A 15,675-nucleotide genomic window follows, 5' to 3' on the forward strand; every position below is an offset into this window, starting at 1 on the left:
CCAGGCGCTTACCCATTGTTTCTCGCGATAAGGAGGCCAAAGAGAGAAGATCTTAGCATTGAATTTCACAAATTTAGATCTTAACCACCAATCCTATTTTCTCAAATTAGCAGGTGCTGATAATTGGGGGAATGGCTGCAAGAGATCCCATTGGTAGTAGAGAACATGTGGGCTTGTTCTTGGGGTGGGACCCACACAGTCAGTGAGGTGGCCTGCACCCCTGGTCTACCTACCTTTCCCAATCATATTCCCGGGCCATGGAAGCCTTCTCTTTGCTCAGTTTTCCATGCTTTCCTCCCCGTCTGTTGTACTTCTGTGACCATTTACACTTCCTCTGGACCTATCTTTTTGTTTCTTTATCGTCCCATTTTCCCACCCCCTTTTTGCCTTGCACCACCATCCCTTTTGTTGTTTAATCACTCCTGCCCTCCACCCATCACAGACAGCAACAACTTGCATTTATATTGTGCCTTTAGTGTAGTAAATTGTCCCAAGGCGCTTCAGAGGAGCGTTACGAAACAGAATTTGACACAAAGCCACGTAAGGAGATATAAGGAAAGCAAACTACTGCAGATGCTGGAAATCTGAAGTAAAAACAGAAAATGCTTGAAATACTCAGCAGGTCAGACAGCATCTGTGGAGAGAGAAACAGTGTTAACATTGCAGCTAAGGAGCTATTAGGACAGGTGACCAAAAACTTGGAACATAGGAACAGGAATAGGCCATTTAGTCCCTCAGGCTTGTTCCGTCATTCAGTGAGATCTTGGCTGATCTGCAACTTAACTTTACAAACTTGCCTTTGCCCCATATCCCTTAATACCTTTGGAGAACAAAAATCTATCAATCTTTACTTTAAAATTAACAAATGATCTGGTATCAATTGCTGTTTGTGGAAGAGTGTTCCAAACTTCTGCCACCATTTAGTTGAAGAAATGTTTCCTAATTTCACTCTTGATAGGTCTGACTCTAATTTTTGGAGCATGTCCCCTAGTCCTAGACTCCCCAACCAGCAGAAATAGTTTCTCCCAATCTCCTCTATCTGTTCCCCTTAAGATCTTGAAGACTTGGATCAAATCAACCCTTAACCTTCCAAATTCAAGGGACTACAACCCAGATTTGTGTTGTCATTTCTCTTAATTTAACCCCCCAGAGTCCAGGCATTATTCTGGTAAATTGATACTGCACCCTCTCCAAGGCCAGTTTATCCTTCCAAAGATGTGGTGCTCAGTACTGCTTACAGTACTCCAGGTGTGGTCTAACCAGGGTTTTGTATAGCTGGAGCAATACTTCTCCTCCCCTGTATTCTAGTCCTCTAGATATAAAGCCTCCTTGATCATTTTCATTAAAATGTCATGGACAGATACAGATCTATGTACACCTCCACCCACCGTCCCCCAAATTTCTTTGGACCTCCACTGCTTCTAGCTTTTCAACATTTAGGAAGTACTCCTTTCTGTCCCTTTTTGGCTCCAAAGTGGATGCCCTCACATTTGCCAACATTGAAATCCATTTTCCACAGTTTTGACAATTCACTGAATTTATCAACATCTTGGTCAAAGTGGTAGGTTTTAAAAAGTGTCTTAAGATGCGAGAGGCGGAGAGGTTTAGGGAGGGAATTCGAGTTTAGGGGCTAGGCAGCTGAAGGCATGGCCACCATTGGTGGAGCAATTTAAATCTGGGATGCGCAAGAGGTCAAAATTGGAGGAGCGCAGAAATCTTGGTTGGGGTTGGGGGGGCGCGGGTGGCTGGATTAGAGATTGGGAGGGGCAAGGCCATGGAGGAACTTGAAAACAGGGATGACTTATAAAATAGAGATGTTGCCAGTGAGCAAGCACAGGGGTGATGAGTGAATGGACACCCCTTTGTTCTCTTTCTTCCCCCATTCACGCACTTTATTCCTGGCTCTCTGCTTGCTTAAAAACTGTTAATCCCTAACATCGAGTTCTGATGAAAGGTCATCGACCTGAACAGTTAACTCTGTTCTCTCTCCACAGATGTTGCCTCACCTGCTGAGTGCTTTGCAACATTTTCTGTTTTTAATTCAGATAGATAGAATTACATTTGTTCTTGCAAAATAGGTTTCTTCATAATTACTACTGAGTGTTTTGTCTGTTTCGGCAAAGATAGGTAATTTAGTCCTGCCTTTCAAAGCAATTTTCTGAAATTTGGTATAAGAGTGTTATGTAGAACCAAGGAGCAGGAAGATCCTGAAATGGAGTCTACTCCACACTGGCGATAAATAACAGTTGATAGACTTGCTAGTCAAGTGACAGGGCCATGGAAAGCATTCCTTGTGAGTTTAGTTGGTTTTCAGTAATTACTTCTGTTTTGTGGAAAATCATCATTTAAGAAACAAAGACTGCTGTGCCTCTCTTTGGCTGTGTTTGTATTATGCAGAAATTTCATTATAAAATTCTGTATCATCAGCAGCAATGTTATCAGTCCCTGAAAAGAGATTATTTGACAAGACGGTATCCTAGATATTGTGACTGTTGGACATGATTGTTCGGGGGTGGGTGGTGGAATGCTGTCTGAAAGGTTCTGTTTAGATTTTTACCTGTGGAATTTAATCCAGCTTGTTCAACGTCAACTTTGTAGTTTACTGATCTAATGTTACAGAAATGTGACTTGTTTCTCACCAATTTTATATCCTGTCCTATTGTTGTGAAGGTGTTAACTCTCATTGTATGAGTGTCCCCACCCAATCAATATGGATGTTCAAACATGGCTCTGAGTGGTAGGTGTTATGACCACAGTGGCATCATAGCTGAGCCCAATTTTAACCTCGCTAGATATCCACATACACATAGTTCTAGAAGTCAACAGCAATCAGAAGTGGGAACCTTGCCTAATTTTCCTTACTTGGATTTTCCACTCCAATTGTGTTGCCCTTTTTTGCCATTTAAGTGTTAGACTGGGTATCAAACATGGGACCCTCCCAGTTGGTATGGACTTAGGTGCCTATGGGAAAAGCTAACTAAGCCTTTGGAGGTACCTTAGGCCAGTACAATTGAAGTCAGGAGTTCACTGTGGCGATGTGTCCAGATCAATGTTTTCCTCCCATGCCAATAATGCTGGTGGAGCAACGATTCTCTGTCGTGAACCCTAGATCATGCTGTTTTTAACTGCATATTGGGCAGTAAAAGATACGCTCTGTCTTGTAGCAGAAATGAAGCCTATTTACAGGAATGAATGGTGACATTGATCCTGACAGAATATCTAGCAAAAAGAAAACGTTGAGAGATGAGGCATGTCCTTGTATTGTGTTACTTCTACTGATGGTTTGCCATGACCTGAAGTACTTCCTTGTACAGATGTAGTTCAGAAAGAATAGAAATTTCAACATAGTAACCCAATTTTGTAAAACAATACTGATGATTGTGCTATGACTCCAGTCTTTTTAGATCTTCCATTACAAAACTAGAACAAATACTGTATAATATACAACGTAGACAAAACGTTTAATCTTACCTCTTGATATTTGCGGAGCTTTGAGGTATGTTGATAAAATAGAGATCGATTCTTTTCAATGCATTGTGATTCTTGAGTTGGTGAGTTATTTGCCTTCCACACTATTACAGTGCTCTGGTCAACTTTTTTTTAAAGTTGAGAAAAGGTGAAGATCCAGTGAGTATGGGGCAGAAAAGTTGGAAAAAGAAGACAGGAAACAAACAGAGGGATAAATGGGTCTTTTTCCGAATGGTAGGCAGTGACTGGTGGGGTACCGCAGGGATCGGTGCTAAGAGCCCAGCTATTCACAATATATATTAATGATTTAGATGAGGGAACTAAATGTAATATCTCCAAATTTGCAGATGACACAAAACTGGGTGGGAGGGTGAGTTGTGAGGAGGATGCAGAGAGGCTTCAGGGTGATTTGGACAAGTTGAGTGAGTGGGCAAATGCATGGCAGATGCAGTATAATGTGGATAAATGTGAGGTTATCCACTTTGGTAGCAAAAGCAGGAAGGCAGATTATTATCTGAAAGCCTATAAACTGAGAGAGGGGGATATGCAACGAGACCTGGGTGTTCTCGTACACCAGTTGCTGAAGGTAAGCATGCAGGTGCAACAGGCTGTAAAAAAGGCAAATGGTATGTTGGCCTTCATAGCGAGAGGATTTGAGTACAGGAGCAGGGTTGTCTTGCTGCAATTATACAAGGCCTTGGTGAGGCCACACCTGTAATATTGTGTGCAGTTTTGGTCTCCCTATCTGAGGAAGGATGTTCTTGCTCTAGAGGGAGTGCAGCGAAGGTTTGCCAGACTGATCCCTGGGCTGGCGGGACTGACGTATGAGGAGAGATTGAGTTGGTTCGGATTATATTAGCTGGAGTTCAGAAGAGTGAGTGAGTAAGATCTCATAGAAACCTATAAAATTCTAACAGGACTTGACAGGGTAGATGCAGGAAGGATGTTCCCGATGGTGGGGGAGTTCAGAACCAGGGGTCATAGTCTAAGGATACGGGGTAAACCAGTCAGGATCCTGTGGAATTCGCTACCACAGAAAGCAGTTGAGGCCAAAACATTGTATGTTTTCAAGAAGGAGTTAGCTATAGCTCTTGGGTCTAAAGGGATCAAAGGATATGGGGCGAAAGCGGGAACAGGCTACTGAGTTGGATGATCAGCCATGATCAAAATGAATGGCTGAGCAGTCTCGAAAGGCCGAACGGCCTACTCCTGCTCCTATTTTCTATGTTTCTATCTTGATTTCAGCACAGTGTGGATTTAAGTGGGAGGGACAGGGTGGAACATGCCATATTTGTATCTTGGAATGAACAATAAGGGAACGTTCTGAAGAGCACTAACCAAAGTAGTATTGAAAAAAATGGCAATAAGAAAGATTGGCAACTAGAGATGAGAAGGTGGGGGGGGGGGGGGGGGTGGCGTGTCCCTTAATTAAATGATAAAATCATTTAATATTTCATGCAGGATTGTGGGGGAGGTGCCAGAAGGGTCTGCTTGTACATGGGATAAGTATTGTCTTTGAGAAACTTGGACTTTATAGAAGTTTAAGAGGTGTTGAGGTGCTTTTTTAGAAGGTTAGAGTTGCAGAGTGGAAAATGTTTTTGACAGGAAATCTTGTTTCTTGGAGGCAACTTTAGAAATAGAGAAGTCGCAAAGGTGCGAAGCCATCAAAGCTGAGAAGTGATGGCTCCTGTGATAGAAGAAACATGTTTTGCATTGCCTTGTTGAAGGGCATGGAGGCGAACAAAATGTATTGATTGAGCTATTGAACTGAGGGGACTGGAGGTTGCAAACATTGAGGATGTTCAATCCGAAAGAGTGGCATCATTAGTGGAAGGGTGGATAAGAGTGTAGTAAGTTATTGATAAGAAGTAGGAATAGAGTGCAAAGGACAGAGCCTGGCGAGAAGTTGTTTTTGAAGTTCCAGATCATCTCAGACTCGTTGCAAGATTTACATCAAGAACTGCTGGGTTCTTGCATCAGTTTTGTTTTGCAATGTTTTAGGTCTGACGGTCCAACTTTCAGCTATTTACTGAGTAAAAATTGATTCAAAACCTTGTTTACTATTTCATGAATAATGAACTTTTCTAAAATGTCAGTTTGATATTTCAGGTCTTTTTCCAAAATATTGAAAGAAATAACAGGTTCTATGCATTTGTGAAATTGTACATGTATGTTGTATGCAAGTTATGTTCTGGTAAGAAAAGTTGCATATGAGGCATGTGTAGGTTTAGGAGTCCCATATTTGTTTTAAAAAAAAACAATTTATGCTTTTGCTGCTTAAGAGATTCTTGTATTCCTGCATGATGACCAAGTTCCCAACCATCTGAAAAAAACCTGAACCAGCTACTTGCATGTGGATTTAATTTTGCCATGCTTATGTAAACATTTTGCACCAAGATAGTTAACATAGTTTATTCCATGCCACTACAGCATCCTGGTGGTGATTTTGGTCAGCTGTCAGCTGTCTCTTCTTGTGACTTGGTGTAAAATTTTGTTTGATAATCACTCCTGTGGGACATAATACTATGTTAAAGGTGCTGTGTAATTGCAAGTTGGCCTTTTTTTTTCTCTCTCTAAACATTCTAGTAACCAAATATTTTTTTTTAATGTAATGCAAGAATTCTGCACTGGCTATGGTGGTCATGCACAATGGAGATCGCCCTGCCCTCAAATAATTATTACTGTATTCTTTTACCTTGCATTCCTGCAAAATTACTGTTTTTATGATGTCTGCAAAGCCAGTCTTGTTCAAAGTGTTAACGTTGAGGTGGGAGAGCAGGGTGATCAAATTAACATTTCAAGTTGTGGGTAATTGTAGATTGTCCTTTTTGCATTGCTGTTCCTACACTAAAACTGGACATGAGCCTCACTAATGCCAATAAGTTCAATAAAGTGGCTCCACTTTACTCAAAATGGTCAGTAGAGCTATAGCCACAAATCAATCTTGACATGTTTGCCAATTAACCCTGCTGTTCCTATTCATATGCAGCCTACGTTGATGCTTGTCTGCTACTTGACCCCCATCTGCCAATTTGTCCATAGTGAAAATTCGAGAGTGTGCGAATAGGAAGCAGCCAATTTAGTGCATTGCAAAAGATGATACTTATTAAGTATCAGCATTATTGCATCGTTTTTTCAAGAAAGCATCTGTTCATCGGTTTTAAAATAACAGGAGTGTTGTTAGTAGGAAACGTCATGCACTGCCAGTATTTACCACATTAGTTAAGGCTCTTGCCGTGTTTTAATGCATCAAAGCATACTAATGCAAGTTTTTGGAACTTGAAATGCATTTTCACTATTCTCTTATGTTGTACAATTGCTTGACATGATATACCAGTGACCTTTTAAGGATAACTGAAATTTTGAGCAATTATCCAGTGTGCTTGATTTATCTGGTATTATCTCATCAGTGACGTGGGCAGTGGCCCCCAACCGTTGAAGTGTGCCCCCTCATTGTCCCTGGCATTCAACTCCCACTTGGCCTGCAAGGTAGAGAAAGATGCAGTTAGGACAATGCCTCTCGCTGTTAACTCACAAGATGTTGCAGTCTGTGCTCCAGCCTCCTGTCCAGCATCGCTAGTGTTCTGATCTATGCTTATGGGTCTTCAGGGCTGCTGAATACACAACTCTCCCATGGTCAGGAGAACTCCTCATGCCCTCAGGATGCCCCTCTCTTCTGCACCCTGGTGACAGGAGGCATTCCATCTGGGTCTAGCCTTGGGCAGCCTTGGCATGGGGGCCATCCTTTCCCTCTTCCCTCTGCTCTGCTCTTTCTTCCTCTCTTGATTAAGAAGAATGTGACAATGCTGGAGAGAGGATGTCCTAGAGGGGTGAGAACAGAATCTATTTGGTTCGAGCCAAGGAAGGTTAGAGGTACCTTTACACTACTGGGTGTATTCTATAGGCTGCCAACTAGTGGGAAAGATATAAAGGAACAAATTTGCAAGGAAATTACAGTGAGGAGCAAAAACTATTGAGTAGTTATAATGTTTTTGGTCCAGTGAGGAAGGAGGCATTGCTGGATTTGGTTCTGGGGAATGAGGTGGGTCAAGTGCATCATGTATCAGTAGGGGAACATTTAGGGAACAGTGACCCCATAGTATGATAAAGTTTAGGTTAGCTATGGAAAAGGATGAGGAACAATCCAGAGTAAAAATAATAAATTGGGAAGAACCAATTTCAATGGGATGAGAACAGATCTGGCCCAGATAAATTGAAATCAAAGGTTGGCAGACAAAACTAATGAACAATGGGCTGCCTTTAAAAAGTAAATAGTTCAGGAACAGTTGAGGTACATTCCCACGAAGGGGCAAGTAGGACAAACAAAGCCAGAGCTGCCTGGATGACGAAAGAGATAATAATTAAGAAGCAGCAGAAAAAGGGTACTTACGACAGATGTCAGATTGATAATACAAGTTAGGACCGGGCTGAATGTAAAAATTCAGAGGAGAAGTGAAAAAAGAAATAAGAGCCACAAAGCGACAGTATGAGGAGAGACCAGCAGCCAAAATGAAAGAGAATCCAAAAGTCCTCTATTGACATATAAATAGTAAAAGGGTGGCTAAAGGAGGAGCAAGGCCCATTAGGGACCAAAAAGGGGGTTTACGCATGGAAGCAGGGGACATGGCTGAGGTACTAAATGAGTACTTTACATCTGTCTTTTCCAAGGAAGAAGATGCTGCCAAAGTCATTTGAGACACTGGATGGGTTAAAAATTGATTAAGAGGAGGTATTGGATAGGTTGGCTGTACTTAGTTGATAAGTTACCAGGACCGGATGAGATGAATCCAAGGATATTGAGGGAAGTAAGGGTGGGAATTGCAGAGGCACTGGCCATAATCTTCCAATTCTCCTTCGAAGAGGGGTGGTGCCAGAGAACTGAAGATTTGCAAATGTTACCCCCTTGTTCAAATAGGGCCAGTCAGTTTAATTCGGTGGTGGGAAAGCTTTTAGAAATGATAATCTGGGACAAAATTAACAGTCACTTGGACAAATGTGAATTAATTAAGGAAAGCCAGCACTGAAAGAGGCATTTAACACATCATATGTTTGTATGTTCAAATGCATGAATTAGGAGCAGGAGTAGGCCACTCGGCCCTCGAGCCTGCTCCGCCATTCATCAAGATCGTGGTTGATCTGATTGGATCCTCAACTCCACATTCTCGCCTACCCCTAATAACCTTTCACCCACTTGCTTATTAAGAGTCTATCTACATCTGTCATAAAAATATTCAAAGACTCTGCTTACACCACCTTTTGAGGAAGAGAGTTCCAAAGACTCACGACCCTCAGAGAAAGAAATTCTCCTCATCTCTGTCTTAAATGGGCAACCCCTTATTTTAAACAGCGACCCCTAGTTCTAGATTCTCCCACAAGAGAAAACATCCTTTCCACATCCACCCTGTCAAGACCCCTCAGAATCTTATATGTTTCAATCAAGTCGCCTCTTACACTTCTAAATTCCAGCAGATACAATCCTAGCCTGTCCAGCCTTTCCTCATAAGACAACTCGCCATCCCAGGTATTAGTGTAGTAAACCTTCTCTGAACTGCCTCCAATGCATTTACATCCTTCCTTAAATAAGGAGACCAATACTGTACACAGTACTCCAGATGTGGTCTCACCAATGCACTGTATAGCTGAAGCATAATCTCCCTACTTTTGTATTCAATTCCCCTCGCAATAAACAAGAACGTTCCATTAACTTTTCCTAATTAGTTGCTGTACCTGCATACTAACCTTTTGTGATTCACGCACCAGGACACCCAGATCCTTCTGCATCTCAGAGCTCTACAATCTCACACCATTTAGATAGTATACTTTATTTTTCTTCCTGCCAAAATGGACCATTTCACATTTTCCCACATTATACTCCATTTGCCTGATTTTGCCCACTCATTTAACCTACATCCATTTGTTGCCTCCTTATGTCCTCTTCACAACTTTCCTACCTATCTTTGTGTCATCAGCAAATTTAGCAACCATACCTTTGGTCCCTTCATCCAAATCATATATATAAGTTGTAAAAAGTTGAGGCCCCAGCACAGATCCCTGCGGCACACCACTCGTTACATCTTGCCAGCCAGACAATGACCCATTTATGCCTGCTGTCTGTTTCCTGTTAGCTAGCCAATCTTCTACCCTTGCCAAAATGTTAACCCTACACCATGAGCTTTTATTTTCAGCTATAACCTTTGATGTGGCACCTTATAAAATGTCTTCTGGAAATCTAAGTACAATACATCCACTGGTACCCCTTTATTCAAAGCTCATGTTATTTCTTCAAAGAACTCCAATAAATTGGTTAAACATGATTTCCCTTTCACAAAATCATGTTGATTCTGCCTGTTTACCTTGAATTTTTCTAAGTGCCCTTCTATAACGTCTTTAATAATATCTTCTAACATTTTCCCTACGACAGATGTTGAGCTAACTGGCCAGTAGTTTCTTGCTTTCTGTCTCCCTCCCTTTTTGAATAAAGGAGTTACACTGGCTATTTTCGAATCTAATGGCACCTTCCCGGATTCTAGGGAATTTTGGAAAATTATAACCAACGCATCAACTATCTCACTAGCCCCTTCCTTTAAGACCCTGGAATGAAGTCCATTAGGACCCGGGGACTTGTCAGCCCACAGCTCCAACAATTTGCTCATACTACTTCCCTGGTGATTGTAATTTTCTTGAGTTCCTCCTTCCTTCCATGTTCTGATTTACAGATATTTCTGGTAAGTAAGTTATCTATGGTGAAGACCGATGCAAAAGACCTGTTCAATTCCTTTGCCATCTCCTTATTTTCCCTTATTAATTCCCAGACTCCCTTTCTATAGGACCATCGCTCACTTTGTTAACACTTCTTTTTTGAATAACTATAGAAACACCTACTGTCTGTTTTTATGTTTCTAGCCAGCTTTCTCTCGTACTCTAATTTTTCCCTCCTTATTAATCTTTTAGTCGTTCTTCGCTGCTTTTTATATTCTGTCCAATCTTCCGACCTGCCACCCATCTTTTCACAATTATATGCTTTTTCTTTTAAGTTTGATACTTTCTTTAACTGTTTTAGTTAACCACAGATGGTGGGTCCTCCCCTTGGAATTTTTCTTTCTCATTGGAATGTATCTATTCTGTGTTTTCTGAAATATCCACTTGAAAAAAAAAGTTGCATATTATTGAGAAACTTTGTCAAAATGGAGGGATTCTTTGAGCACATCCAGGACCATTTACTGAATCAGCTAAGTTGCATGTACAACAAAGGAGGGTTTAACTAACTTGGTTGCGTTTTTTGATAAGGTAACAGAGAGGGTTGATGAGGGTAATGCGATTGATGTGATATAAGTGGGCTTCCAAAAGGCGTTGGATAAAGTGCCACATAATAGGCTTGTTGTCGGCGTACTTGTGGAAACCGATGCTGTGTTTTTGGATGATACAGGGAAGCAGCGTTTAGTAAAAGAAATAATAGGATGGAACCGAGGACAGATCATTTGGTGGCACCAGAGTTAGTGGGAAGAGAAACCATTGCAGATGATTCTCTGATCACGACAAGGGCAATCAAGAGTTTGTTGACATTTTTATAGAAATTTAAGAAATTGCAAGTAAATAATTCCGTACAACTGTTTCACCAGCAGTCCATCAATGCTTGATTCAGTGTCACCCATGAATAAGTTTAACTATGTTTTCCAGCATTTAAATTTGGTGCTTCTGTTTAAAGAATGGAATAGGCCAATGCAGCACTGAAATTGTTTGTGAGGTTTGTAGAAAAGTGCTCAGTAAATAATTATACCCGTGTTTTCTTTTAGTTGAGAAACCTGTGAGGTGCCAAGAGCATACACCCAAGTGTTAAAAACACAGTCAAGATTTTAAAAAAATCAGGAAGCAGTGATTAAGTGATGTGTTGGTTGGAACTCACAGTTTGAGGTCGTGGAAAGTAATAAGTTTGAATATTTTGAATCGCGTAATAAGTTTTTCGGATCACTAAGTGTCACTTATGCCAAACAGGAATATTTCTTTGTTCTAAACAAGTAAATTAGTCTTTTAAAGTAATTCAGAAATTCCTGTTCTTTTCTTGGGATCAGTTTAATCAAACTACTGCAATCTTGAAATCAACTCTATCATAAGTGTAAATTTTTGGTGCCTCTTAATGGCTTTTTTAAATGGCTCTCAGCTATTGAATGTTATGAAATACTTTGTTCTTTTTAGTAATTTACAAGAGTATTAATGACTGTGCTGCAACCTTTATCTAGTGATACATCATCTGATAATGGATTGAAGAATATGTTTCTCCATTGTTTGATTAAATCTTTACATCGATATTTAAGTCTTTGAGGGACACCCTGTACTCTAAGGATTAATAGAGTTTGGAATGTGTAATTCATTCTTATAGTGATAAAAATCCTATTTTAACATTTAAAGCTTATTGATTTTTCTGGAAAATGATTTAAAGAGATAGAAGTCTTAAAAATTACATTTGAACACCGCTGGAATTACTTGGCAATGATGTGTTATCAGTATGGAATATGGCATTAATAGAATAGATCACGTAACTGAATCATTTATGTGGTCCAGATCTTCTCAACACAGGGGTTTTATCTCCCCACTCTGGATGAATGCTTATTTTTTGAATCACGAGCCTACTGTTATTCCTTTCATTGTCATATTGCTTGGATAGGATAGGATGCTGTACACAAAATCAAAGCTTTTTTTGCATCTGATGCATGATGGTAACTCGAGATTAATCATTTTGCAATAATGTTTGTGCGGGTTATTCAGATCATATTATCTTGCAAATTTTTTTCAATCTCTGCGCAAAAAGTATATTTGAATAGATAATCAAGTATAGCATTCGAATAAAAATGTGTGGCATCTTTTAGCATTATGTTGATTGGAATAAAATATGGACAGTGCTATTTTTGTGTGAATTATAGTCTATAACATGACCATAATAGAACATTTATAGAATATTCCTTTTCAATTTTGTTGAAATTGAAGTGATTTTGGGCACCATGTAATGTACTGGGTCCATGGATCTCTGGAAACTAGATCAGAATCCAGCCCAGGCTAATGGAATGAAAGTATTCTTTCCATGGCTTAGAGTTCACAGGTGAGCAGTCTCGTTAGTTATGATTTTAAAACACAACACCTCTTAATGTCACACAGATCAGCACTTAATTCACAATCTCAGAAAACATGATCAAAATAATCATTGTGAGAAATGGTAAAATTTTATTAGGATGCTCTTTTGAAGCAGGCATTAAGGCAACTTGATGGGACTCAGTGGCAAGAGTTTTATTTTGTATTTAATTTGTTTGGTAATGACCACCAGTTGATAAAAGTGGAACATAGTCTGATCTCACCGAGATACCTGGTATGTAATTACTCCCAAAAATAGAAATATCAGTATAACTAGAAGTGGTTTATTGGAATGGCTTGAGTATGAATGATGACTGTGTGATCCATCCAAGCATACAAAATATCTAGTTTTAGTAAATTTACTTAGTGGAACAAAACAAAAGCGTTAAGGTTTCAGAAATAATTGTGTGGATTTTTTGCTCCTTGGAATATATAGATCAATCCAAGATAAATGTTAAAATTATTAATAATCTTATACTGTATAGCTTACAACGTGTCAATCTAATTTAGTACGTCATCACATGGTGTCTGAGGCAACAGCAGCATGTATCCTCCAGCATGTACATATTATTGCTGAGTAAAGACATCCTTCCATGTAGTACTTCAGATTCTATATTTTAAAGATTGCTGTAATGTCAGCAATGATATGTAAATGTGAATTTCCTGTGTTACAAATGTATTTTGAAAAACAAAGTTGAGAAATATCTGCAATGTTGTAAAACTTCTGACTTCTAAACTCTAGTATTGGAGTTGTTTTCTTTATTTAAACTGTAGTAGTGTTCAAAAGATTATTGGATAAATACTTGAAGGAAAAACATTTGCAGGGCAATGGGGGGAAAAGCAGGCAAGTGGGATTAATTGGGTAACTGTACCAAAGAGCCAGCAAAGACATGATGGACTGAATGGCCTCCTTCGATGTTGTATGATTCTATTTGAGCCATTTAGGACCTTTATAAAACTGATATATTTTTGGCTCCCACTAACAGCACCAATAGCTTATGTATAATGGTGGCGCTGTTTAATGGGTACAGGAGCCCTGCAATGCAAAATATATCACTCTTCTGCTCAATTGCAGCTTTGTGTACCTTGAGCTTGACCTTTTTAGGCCATTAGGTGCAATTGTTTTGTCTTGTTAAATCATTTAAAAGCTGATTGCTCACTTGTAGATTCTTATTTCAATTCGAGGTCAGAATGCCCTTTAAATATTTATTTGCAGTGTGACTTCTGAACGTAGATTTTCTGATCGACATTATTTTTCAGCTGGCAAATCTTTATTTACATGCTTTGTTGAGCAGAGCATTTATTTTAAGTAGTTTCCTGCCAATATTTAAATAAACTGATTGGAAAACCTGCCCTCTGAAGACAATTAAAATGTATTTCCTGTTGATGGGGAAGGTTCTCTATTTTGCCAATGATTGACTTTTTAAAATTTATATCTTGCATTTTACTGCAGCACCTACCTGGTTGATGACAAATTTAAGTAGATAAGGTGCACTTGAATGTGATCTTAAAGTTGTGCAATTTGGTTGGAAAATTGTTTTTCACATAAATAACATTTGCTGTTTTTTTAACAAGTTTTCACCGGCATGTTGGTAATGGTGCTGCTATCAGTGCTCACTGCACTACTGATGAATAAATCTGATTTTCCTTGCCCTGCAATTATATACACACACAGATCCAAGCGAATGTTTTTTAATTAATTTTGATTGCTGTAAGCTGGTGTTTGACATTTTTATTGAAAAATATTCTGGTTCTGATGAATTTGAAGAAGTAGCGAACATCTTTGGGATGCGAAGCAAAGAATTCTGTTCCTTTTATGTATGTCCAAAGTACGGTATTGTATTGCTTCTTCCTGCAAATGTGCATGAATGTACAAACTGTACTCAAGTAATCATAAATGAGCTTTTTCATTTAAGACCAATTAATTTTTTTGTTTTCTCCCCCACAGGGCCACATCGGTACCACAGCAACCAAAAATATTGATGTCTACCTCCCCATGCAGACAAGCCAAGACAAGATGCAGCCAATGACCGTGATAACAATGGCAAATGCCAGAGTTCAAGATCTGATTGGCTTACTCTGCTGGCAGTACACAAGTGAAGGACGGGAACCCAAGCTTAAGTAATTGAAATATTTTTACACTTTTTTAATAAAATATTGTCTTTCTTCTCCCTTATTTGTTCTTCAGTTCTCTGCGATATAACAAGGCTTTTTTTGTTAAGAGTTGGCCATATTACAAATAGGATAAAATGAAACCATTTCAGATTAGTTTTTAAATGTATTTGCTGTCAGTGAGGAAGGCATATGGGATACTTGCCTTTATTAGCCGAGGCATAGAATATAAGAGCAGGGAGGATATGATGGAGCTGTATAAAACGTTAGTTAGGCCACAGCTGGAGAACTGTGTACCGTTCTGGGCACCACACTATAGGAAGGATGTGATTGCACTGGAGAGGGTGCAGTGGTGATTCACCACGATGTTGCCTGGGCTGGAGCATTTCAGCTATGAAGAGGAACTGAAAAGACTAGGGTTGTTTTCCTTAGAACAGAGAATGATGAGGGGGACATGATTGAGGTATACAAAATTATGAGGGGCATTGATAGGTTAGATAGGAAGAGACATTTTCCCTTAGCGGAGTGGTCAAGAACCAGGGGGCATAGATTTAAGGTAATGGGCAGGAGGTTTAGAGGGGATTTGAGGAAAAACATTTTCACCGAGGGTTGTAGGAATCTGGAATACACTGTCTGAAGATGTGGTAGAGGCAGGAACCCTCACAACATTTAAGAAGTATTTAGATGAGCACTTGAAATGCCATAGCATACAAGGCTACGGGCCAAGTGTTGGAAAATGGGACTCGAATAAATAGGTGCTTGATGGCCGGCACAGACACGATGGGCCGAAGGGCCTGTTTCTGTGCTCTATGACTCTATGATTTTAGAAATGCTACCTTTTTTCAGTCTGTTTTTTGTTAGGGATCTACAGTGGAGTCCAACTATAGTGTTCGGACTGGCAGTTTTTAAAAATTAATTTATGCAAGGTCAGCATTTATTGCCCATCCCTAATTGTCCTTGAGACTGTGGTTG

The 15,675-nt window shown here is 39.7% G+C and overlaps 1 protein-coding gene across 10 annotated transcripts in view; it reads left to right on the top strand.

The window, feature by feature from the left end:
* mapkap1 (MAPK associated protein 1) overlaps nucleotides 1-15,675 on the top strand; it is a 305,427-nt gene that overhangs the window by 114,635 nt on the left and 175,117 nt on the right. For all 10 annotated transcript variants that reach the window (XM_068012486.1, XM_068012482.1, XM_068012484.1 and 7 more), the window contains one exon: nucleotides 14,540-14,712. In XM_068012486.1, the coding sequence (XP_067868587.1) occupies nucleotides 14,540-14,712 (173 nt within the window). The remainder of the gene's footprint in view (nucleotides 1-14,539; nucleotides 14,713-15,675) is intronic.

This window comes from Heterodontus francisci, chromosome 32 (assembly GCF_036365525.1).
Source record: "Heterodontus francisci isolate sHetFra1 chromosome 32, sHetFra1.hap1, whole genome shotgun sequence".
Lineage (NCBI taxonomy): Eukaryota > Metazoa > Chordata > Chondrichthyes > Heterodontiformes > Heterodontidae > Heterodontus > Heterodontus francisci.